The 9,990-nt window shown below is 37.7% G+C and overlaps 1 protein-coding gene across 5 annotated transcripts; it reads right to left on the bottom strand.

The window, feature by feature from the left end:
* Positions 1–9,787, bottom strand: leng9 (leukocyte receptor cluster (LRC) member 9). Of its 5 annotated transcripts, none has more exons than XM_017309602.1 (8): positions 9,675–9,787; positions 9,344–9,569; positions 5,693–5,786; positions 4,279–4,415; positions 3,837–4,166; positions 2,551–2,791; positions 2,109–2,229; positions 1–2,026 (listed from the first exon to the last, which is right to left on the bottom strand). In XM_017309602.1, exons 2-8 carry the CDS (start codon positions 9,489–9,491, stop codon positions 1,406–1,408), a joined length of 1,692 nt encoding a protein of 563 aa, XP_017165091.1. In that variant the 5' UTR covers positions 9,492–9,569; positions 9,675–9,787; the 3' UTR covers positions 1–1,405. The 5 variants fall into 5 exon arrangements, with proteins under 5 accessions (XP_017165091.1, XP_008429785.1, XP_008429786.1 ...); XM_008431563.2 differs by having other exon boundaries at positions 3,837–4,163; positions 9,675–9,786; XM_008431564.2 differs by having other exon boundaries at positions 9,353–9,569; positions 9,675–9,785.
* Positions 9,788–9,990: the final 203 nt, after the last annotated feature.

The following is a 9,990-nucleotide window of genomic DNA, read 5'->3' as shown; positions in this document are numbered from 1 at the left end:
TCTTTGAATCATCCGCTTAAAGTTTAATTGTAAAAGCAAACTAGCGGTCGCAATAATTGGTAGGGAATACAGAGTGATCGCTCTTGTGAAACACAGTACATTCAATATTCATGATCGAATTAATCATGAGAGGCAGCAGAGAACGAGCCCAGTGGCTAACAAACCCTTACAGCTTTACAATATCGAGACGATAAACGTTTCTGCATTTTAATTACCATGTATTTATCACAAGTGTTTAAAAAAACAGTACAAATATTGTGAATGATGACAAAATGTAAAAAAAAAAACAAAAAAACAGGCCAAAGTTCAAACCAGTAGGAGATTAGATCCATCAACTTCAGAAAAAGTCAGATGAAATAAAAAAACAGCTAATTTCAATTTAGACATAATCCAGATTATGTAGATAATTGATTGTCTATTGATTGTTTTCTGGAGTTTTTAGATTTTTTTGATCTAATCAGCTTTAATCAATGCAATTCTGTAAAAATCTGATAGAAAATCTGATAAAAAGTCACAGTCATACAGCTAAAAACGTAACTCTCACCTAATATAAATGAAGTATTATTAGTAAATTCTTCTTTATGCTCGAATGTCTAATCCCAGCAGCTTCATCCTTAAAGTCTGATGGGAATTTCTAGCAACTCAAAACTTTTTATCCTGAGAAAACAAACAGATCTTGTAACAATTTCTGCTCTAATTCAAATGCTTCTGTGAGTTTCTGTAAACAAAAGGCTTACAGAAAGTTCAGATGAGCTGCATCTGCTTCAATAATTTAGCTTTTGTGACTAATTAAACTTAAACTACCAATAAACTTATTTTATTTTTGTGCATTATCAAATGTGCTCATGCAAATTGTAAAAGAAAAATTGACCAAGTTTCATGTTTTGGGGGTAATTTTCATGCCTTGAAACTAGATAAAACAATCTGTGGTTTTATACCATCATTACAGTTTGATTTGGTTTTATTTATTTTTCCAATATGTTGCATTGAAATACATTCAACACAACAGAAATTGGTTCTGTATGGTGAGGACTGAAATTAATGATTACAAAAACACTGATATATAAAATTCCTATGGCAGTCTTTACAAAAGTACTTCTTATGTCCAAGGGACACTGTTGGGTCACTAAATGAAGGGGATCAGAATATATAAAAGTGTGTAAAATTAAGGCAAATATGAAAAATAGTAAAGCATAATCTATGTGAGAGAACTGCATCCCTTTGAATTTATGACTTAATGCTTCGATAAATACCAAAAACCTTGCCTTAGCGTCAGGTTTACTGAAGTAATAAATATAAGAAGTAAACATATCCTGTTGCACCAAGTCATGTGCTGTTTAGTTATTTACAGCACTATTTATAAGCTATATGTAGAATAGTGCAGGTGATGAGAGATACTTCTTCATTATCGAAGAGTTACGGTGCAGATGATATCATAAAAACCGTTCACCTCGGCGCCGCTAACGGTACAAAGGTGTAAGGTGTTGACTGGCTGCCGGCCAAAATTCAACCCCTTCCCCACCTTCAGGTCCCACACGCCGTCAAAAATCCTCTCCGCGTCGTCTACCTTAGCCAGCGTGAGGTGGTACCGCGGGTTGTAGGAGCTCCGGTGCAGCCAGCCCTCCTTCCTGTAGGCCTCCTGCAGGCCGCAGTTCAGCTGGTGGAGGCGCAGCTGAGGCTGGGGGCTCAGGTACAGCACCTTGCCGTTGAAGTGCTTCAGCTTCACCGGGAAGGTCACGGCCACGGGCGGGTTGCGGTCCAGCTGGGCGAACCGGCGGAGGATCTCCGCGGCGGCCGCCACCTCGGCCGGGCCGCGCAGCACCAGGAGGCACAGGGTGACGTGCAGCTTGGAGGCGGCCTGCCAGTGAGGAGCAGAGGAGGGGAGGAGAGCGGTGAGCTCCTCCTGCAGCTGCTGGAAGCAGGACAGGATCGTAGGCGTGTTGGCCCGGAAGGTGATGAAGTGAGTGGGTTTTTTCTTAGGAGGACGCCCACCACATTTCTCTTCTGCCTGCTTTGGTGCTGGATCCTAAGGAGGAACATCAAAGTGGAGATAAATTAAAAACTCTAACTGCGACGGTGTCCGTCAGAGGAAGGGTTTCTGTCCACACCTGTGTGTCTTCATGACCTTCCAAGGTCTCCTCCCAGTCTTCAAAATGCTTCTCCTCTCCATCCTCACCTACATCCTGGTCATTTTCTTGACATGAGGAATTTTTCTCAGTTGATTGGAGTCTAAATAGGAACCAGGAAAGGAAAATAAATACATATGGCAGAATAAAAATGACTTACTTTATTAAAACAAAACAATAACATTGTCAGAAATCTAATGATTCATTCACCTGCTTCAGGAAAGTTAGTGACTATATCAGTTGTCCTCTAAATATTAAAGGTGACCTATTATGCTTCCTTCTGAGCATTTTATCCAAACTGATGTATTTAAAACACACATTTTACTCAAATGTGGGGTTTTTTTGGGGGGGGGGTTCCCTCACACAGGGCATTTTGTCTGCAATGAGTTCAAGATAAAACCTGCAGTAAGAATAAACACCAGACCTATTTGCAGCCTGCTCTTCAACACATAATCCATGAGAATCTTGCTGTTCCTGAGAAGTGTTTCCTGCACAATGTGTGGGGGCAAAGGTGTGATTCATCTCATTCAGCTCCTCTTCCTCCTCATGTCTGTTTTTGGTACGAGCGCAGTCTTCCTCCCGACCACCCACAGCACCTGTCTGCTCCTCTGTTGTTTCACAACCACCGTCTTGTTGCTGCTCTGGATCCTTTACTCTGCTTCCATCTGAAACAAAGGATCATTTTTAGTTTGAGAAATAGTACAGATGTACAGGAGTATTCATGCCACTTGAGCTTTTCCCCATTTTGCTGTGTTACAACTACAAATATACAAAGCAGTGCATAACTGTGTATAATAAAATTCTGTAAATGTTGTACAGAAAAAAAAAAAATCTAAACGGTGTGGTAGGTATTTGTATTCAGAGTGAATACTTTGTAAAACCACCTATACTGCAAGTCTTAAAGTATTTCTAAAGCAGTTTTCCACATATTTCTTTCCAGAATAGTTTGAGCTCAGTCTGATTGAATCTCTGAACAACTTAATCAAGTCTTTCAGTAAATCAGAATACTGACTCCAACAAAGCCTGTTTGTAAGAGCTTTTGAAAATATCAACCTTTGAGCACATATTAAATATCTTTAAATTAAGCTCATATTTCTGCACTGTAATGTAATCTTCTGTTGGTCTGATGTAATATTTTATTATGAAATGTGTTTTCATTCTCTGCAAGAGGAAAATGATGATAATTAATGGAAATGTTTGAAATCATCTGTCTGTGCTTAATGACTTTAATGCATTTCACTTTGGGAATTTAACAACTGAAATGAATCAACTTTACAAAAAAAATTCTCATTTATTAAATATGTCTCCATCCATTTCCATTATCGCCCATTTTCCCCATGAGGCATCAACCAGCTTTCTTGATGAGGAGAATTATCCTCATAGCATAATGGCTCTATTTTCAGACGATTGACTCAAAAGTGTTCTGTGAGATGTTTAAGGCTTGTGACAATAATTTATGAACCAAACCCTCATTTAATGTTCTCCAACAAACATCTGAAGCCTCCACACGTATCCAAGACTTTTCAGATTTTTGCTTGCAAACTAAATTCATAAAACCTTGTGCAAGTTTTCATCATCTTCATAAATGCGTCCGACTTTATGATGATCTTCTGCAAAAGTTCCCAGCAGAAACATTTTAATTTGTGGCTGAGAAAGGACAAAGATCACATTATTTTGTTTTGTGCGGATGGAGGCAGAGAAGGGTCTCACCCTTTATTTCCTCCTCCTTTCCAAACGGGGGAGCCAGAGATTGACCGGTGGAGCCAAAGACCCTGTCAGTTCTGCTGTGGCGGTCCCAGACGCGGTGCCCTCTGTAGGCAAAGTACTGGATCCGGTGTCTCGGCAGAGCCAGCTCTGTGGTGTAGTCGCAGTCACACGGGTTGGTGTCCCAGTTGAAGTCACAGAAAGGGCGCTCCAGCACGCCGAGGAAGCGATCCACATAGCCTACCACAAACTCTGAAGAGTCCACTGATGTGTCCCACAAGATGCGAGAGATAACCTCATCTGCCGTGCGCATGCGGGGCTTTTTGTTCACATCTGCTGGAGAGAATTCAATCGTTTCCATTCAGACAAAGAACAAAGAGAAAGATAAACACATAAAAGTCTCTTCAGATTAATCATGAAACATCCAGATGAATAAATAAGGACTGACCTTTCCCCTCGTTGTCTTTCGGCTTCGCCACTTTGCTCACAGCGCCTTTTTTCTTCTTGTGTTTTTCCATCTTTTCTTCATCCTGTTTGTCATCCATGTCAGGGCACAGAACCGCTGACTCATGCGGTGATGGGTCACTGAAATAAATGAGAGCAATAGAGGATGGGGGGAAAAGTAAATATGGTCACAAATGATGACAAATTAAAAAGGCAGGAGCCCTACATTAATCTGAAACAGATGTTACTTAGGATGTAAAAGCTTACATGAAATTAAAGAAAAATCTAAAGAAAAGATCCACAATTAATAATAATAAGAAGAATACATAATACATCATGAATTATTTGCATCTAAATGCAGATTAATATCAAAATTTCCCAATCAAATCCAACATAAAAACATGCAAAGTAAACTAAAAGGGCAAATAACACAGGAAAATGCACAGGAACACTGAGTTCTCAGGGATTTTCACCTTAAAAATGAGAACATAATAAAACTGGAAATTGTAAAAATGTTTTTATTTATCTAAAAGGAAAATAAGTTTGTTTGAACAGTCTACTCATTCACAAAATAGAAAACTACATCGAGCCTTTTCTTCTTCTTACTCTGTGCTGGAGGGTAAGAAAAGATGTTATTTCCTTCTTTCTGACCTGCTGGTTACCATTTTAATTAATTACTTTTACCCCTCGACTAAAACATAAGAAGACATCATTTTAGTGCTTTTGTAGCCTTTCTTCTGCTCACTTATATTTTTAGATCAGCTGCTGCAAAACTGGATTCTGACATTAAAAAAAAAAAAAAACGAATCAAGGTTGACATTTTAACCTCAGCATCTCATATTAGATTAGTGTGGTCACCAGGAGCAACATGGTAGTTTGTCATAGTGTGTCAACAGAGAATGAAGATTTTTATCATTATTCTGTCATTTCCAAAAGACTGCCAACATTTCTAAACCCAGTTAAACTTTGCGGTAATACTTTTAGCCTTGTTGTTAAAGATTTGCTCTCTGTTCCTTCCTCACAGCCTGAAAGAACGGCACACATGTTTGGACACGTTTCATGTTAAATTGTTTCTTACATATTTTTCCTTCCTGACTTAAATCACTGCGGACATTGAAAATAGCTGACTCAAAACTCAAGACTCTGACTCCCTCTTTTCTCTGGAACTCCATCAAACCCAGGCTGTGGTTCTTATATGGTGTTTTAAGTGTTGGGAATAATTTATTTGTTTGAGTTCGGTCAGAGGTGATTACGCTGAAAATCATCTGAATCCAGTAACCAGCTGATTGGTCTCTGAATCTCTAACTGAACCTATATAAACAGCAAACCTATATACTATGAACTAGTGAAAAAGTGCAAACAGAGAGTAAGAGACCTCCTTCTTGTTACTTATGAGAGGCAAGTGAATTTGAGCAAACCTGTGTGATAAACGACATCTTCCTCCGAAGTGACACTTTCCCTTCTGGAAAAACTGGCACACTTTTAATCCATGCTTGTTCTGCTCTGAAGACTCTACAAATTAGAACAACAATAAGGAAGACAGAGAGAAGACGTGAGGTAAAATCTGAATGAAAGTCTAAGGAATGTTGTCTTTACTATGTCATCAAAAGAAAGAGAAATCTGCTCAACAACACATGCAGTCATGTCTGGTGTTTCTGTGGCTTCTTACGTAAACACACTGACCGACATTGTTTCTGTATGAACATAATGAAGATGAATGCATGTTGGCGGGTAAACTGTAAGTGCAGACATGTTAAAAACCACCGCTTCTAATCATTAATTATTTGTTAGTCTAATGTTTACAATAAAAAGCACAACTCCGGATATTATATTTTCCCTCCAACACAGTAACACTACAAACCCTGTAACAGGTGGTAATGATTCAATCCAGATGACTGAAAAGTCATCCAAGAGTTCACACCACACTTCCTGTTTTTCTATTTTTGGACAGAACTGAATGTAACTCTCAGCCCAAATACCTAAACTATAGCTGTAATGTCTTTCTTGTGAGAACTGAGATGACGCCAGTTGGCACAAAACCATCTGACCCGAATCCAGGCGCGATAACTTACAGGAAGTGCATTTTTTTTTCCCTGTACTTGTTCCTTAGGAGTTTTACTGGGATTAAAAGTGATAGATGCAGATGTTGAAGCAGACAGTGAAATCTCTCTCCTCCTCTGGGAGTGAGAGTCTTGAGTTTTGAGTCATTTGCTGAAGCCAGGAACTGGTCCAGCAGAACATTCTGTCAGGAAGTCAGAAACTTACACCACACTACTCCATGAATTCAGCTGCCTCTGTCAGTGTGTGAGGGTCAAGAGACACATGATAACATAGCTTACCAGAACTGAAACTGCTCTGGGAGAGAGCGAGAAACACTGAAAGGTTTGTTTCCATAATTGCCTTATGACAATGCTGCAGTAAGTGGAAAGGACACATCTCAATGCAATATTTTAAAGTCGTATTTAAAAATAAGGGTGCACCGATTTATTAGCCAGCTGATTTATCAGTGCCGATTTCCTTAACTTTGGGAGATCGGTGATGAGCCGATACATACTTGATCAGCAAAAGTCTAAAAATCAACCACTGTCCTTTTTTCCTCCAGTGATCAAGGTTTGACTGGTAGACCGGCCCACCAGGTCATGTCTGCACATTTGCAGTCAATAATAATCACCCCACTGTTATCAACTCAGCAACTTTCTTGCAATATTTAGCAACAAAAATCGGCATCGGCAAGTCAGGATTTTAAAAGATTGGTAATCAGCAATCGGCCAGAAAACTGCAAATGGTGGACCCCTAATTTAAAAATATTAAAAAATAATCAATTAAGTTCCATCAAAAAGACTCAAAAACTGCTGATTCTCAAATACCTCTAATATGACTCTGATAGCACAATTTTCTGCATAAAAAGACAACAACTCTGGTAAAATATGCTGTTTCTACGAAGTCAGTTCATGAAGCGAAACGTAAAAGGGGAACTAAAACTATGAATAATAAAAACAATGAACAAAATTTCATGTTCTAATCCTTTGTGACTTAAAATCACAAAGTCCAGTCCTACGCAGTAATAAACTAATTTCTTTCATAAAATATCTCTTATCAATAAGTGTGCAAGCATAAAAAGAAATTGAAATCAGTTTTTTCTAATTAAATCTCCATTAAAAGGGCAATGTGGGACTCAGATTAGGTGAAGTTAAATGAAACATTTTATCTGAAGACTCAAAATTTAATTAAACCTTTTTTCAAAATGAAGCTAAAGAGAGAAGAAAATCTTACTAGATAAGGGGGCAATTCTAGTCCTCAGCAAACGATGTCCTGCGTTATTTAAATGGGTTCTGAGACATACTGCTGATTTTTCTTGCCATTTTATGGTTTTGAAGGACTGGATGCTTATCATCCAGTCATTTAATGCAGGTGTGGAGTCCATAAGTCAGTTTGGTTCAAAGGTGAATCACACTTTTTACTATTATTTGTACCCTACCTCTATTCATCATAAATTAATCAAAATAGTTGTTCAAATGCGACACTAATAAAATTTGTTTAAAGTACAGGCAACACATTAATTTATCATCAGTTCTTACATTTGTTTTTCCACAAATGTACGTCACTGAACGCTCCCGCTTGCAGGTAGGAAGTTAAAATCCTGGAGCTTATATGAGTAATGTTTTATACTTGTTAGGGAAGAACATACTGTACTGAATGTATCTGAATGTAAAAAACAGATTTAGGTTTCTGATCATGTACTGCTGTTATACTAAAATATATATATATAGTGTATATTAGGGCTCCATGATATTAGAAAACATGAGATAATGTTGGCAAGTCTTTTGATACTGAAATGACATTCAATGAACAAATAAATAAAAAGTGTTTATTTTATGTCTGTGCTTTCGGTTGATTGTTAACGTAGAACATAGTGTATCCAGATACCGAATAAACTAAAAAAAAAAACAAAAAAAAAACATTATTTCCACCTGAATAGCTGGTTCTGGCTACAGTCTGATGTTTGGCATTTTCTTCTTAAAAACATGACCATTGTACTTTCTCTTTGCTTTCCAAGGTTTCTCCCAGAAAACTCATTAAGCCTGGCGGTTGAGTGCTAGGGCAGTCATTCATCCAGCAGCCCATCATGTTTTTGAGTTAAAAAAAGTTTTAAAGTTAACAGAAAATTTTAAAATATCACTTGATAATTATGTGTTATTGGAAGATTAACACCTGAACACCAACTATAAAATCTTAAGAAACTTAAAGACTTAAATAAATAAGTAATGCTTAGCCTGGTGGGGGCACAAGTAAAGCCTGGTGGCGCGCCAGGCTTAAAATACACTGGGAAAAACCTGCTTTCTAAATATGATACTTGTTATACAACGTGCAGTGTTAATCTATCTTTGATACTTGTTCCTCAATTATTCATATTTAGTATTTTTTACTAGGGTAATTTATCAGATTGCATATGACTAAACATTAAAGTGGTTTTGCATTTTCATTCTTGTGACATACTTGACACACTTTTTTTTCCTGTTTGTATTTTTCATTGTTGGCGTTTTAAATTCAACAAAATGAGATACCAAGCAGAATACATTGATATACCTCAAAATAAATAATATACATTGATTGTTAGGAAAGAAAAATATTTAATTTTGCTGTGTTTATGCTGATTGACAGTAATGTGAACTGTTTTGAATTGGGACTCTTCAAGTAAACATTAGTTACTAAACCATTAAAAAATATGTGTGTTAAGACAACATCTACATTTAGGAGAGGACCTGAAGGCACATCTCATATCTTAGTTTTTCAGAATCTAACCCTTAACATTCTCTCTACTCCACAAAAGCGTGTTTGTGTTATTAAGAAGAACTTTTAACATTAGTTATTGCATGTAAACATGCCATAAACCTTACAAAACGAAAAACAAACACAGGTTTAGAGCCAAGAATGAGGTGCAAAAGGTGAACTGGGGTTCTGCTTTAATAGCTGTGGCTTTTAGAGTAAATAGAACAAATCTATCAAAAACACCATCTGTAAAAGCGATGAGCAGACATGAAGCAATAGAATAACACTGAGACATTTACCTCCCGTACCTTTCCGGGTATCAGTTTCGGCCACAGCAGCAATCAGATCCGGTGAGTCAGTCAGGGAGGTGGACGTCAGGAGGTTCTCACCTCCGACCTTCTGGTTCTCCATAGAGTCAGAGGAAACTTCTGGACCGTCTGACGCCATTTCCAAATCAAAGAGATATCACTGTAGCGTTTCACTGACAGACTGGCGTGACATAAACTGTCTCTGCTACCTGGACACCTGGAAACACAAACACGGAAGTCCGGGTTAGCCATCCGGTACTCCAAGTTAGCAATCCGGCTAACTTAGATTTGCATGGTAGTAAAAAAAAATATATATACATACAATTTTCTTTTTCTTTGACAAAGAAAAGAAGCCAAATGAAGTTCACCAAAGTGATCGCTCTCTTTAGTACTCTTTGACCCCGTCTGTAATCCTCGAATGGAATTATGGTTAATGCAGTTTTATTGAAAAATATCTGTAGGCGAAGCGAATTTAAATGTACAAATGCAAGCTTAATATTACCAACAAAAGCAAAATAAATAAATAAATAAATAAAAGATTAAGAGCATATTTTTATTTTTTAAAAATAATGTTTTGTCTCAACGTTTATCTAAAAGTTGTGATGTGACGTTTACCGTCGGAGCAGTCAGCAGTGAGT

The sequence above is a fragment of the Poecilia reticulata genome, linkage group LG16 (genome assembly GCF_000633615.1).
Source record: "Poecilia reticulata strain Guanapo linkage group LG16, Guppy_female_1.0+MT, whole genome shotgun sequence".
NCBI lineage: Eukaryota > Metazoa > Chordata > Actinopteri > Cyprinodontiformes > Poeciliidae > Poecilia > Poecilia reticulata.
The sequence above is the reverse complement of the archived record's forward strand: the minus strand, read 5'-3'. Positions and strand labels throughout refer to the sequence as shown.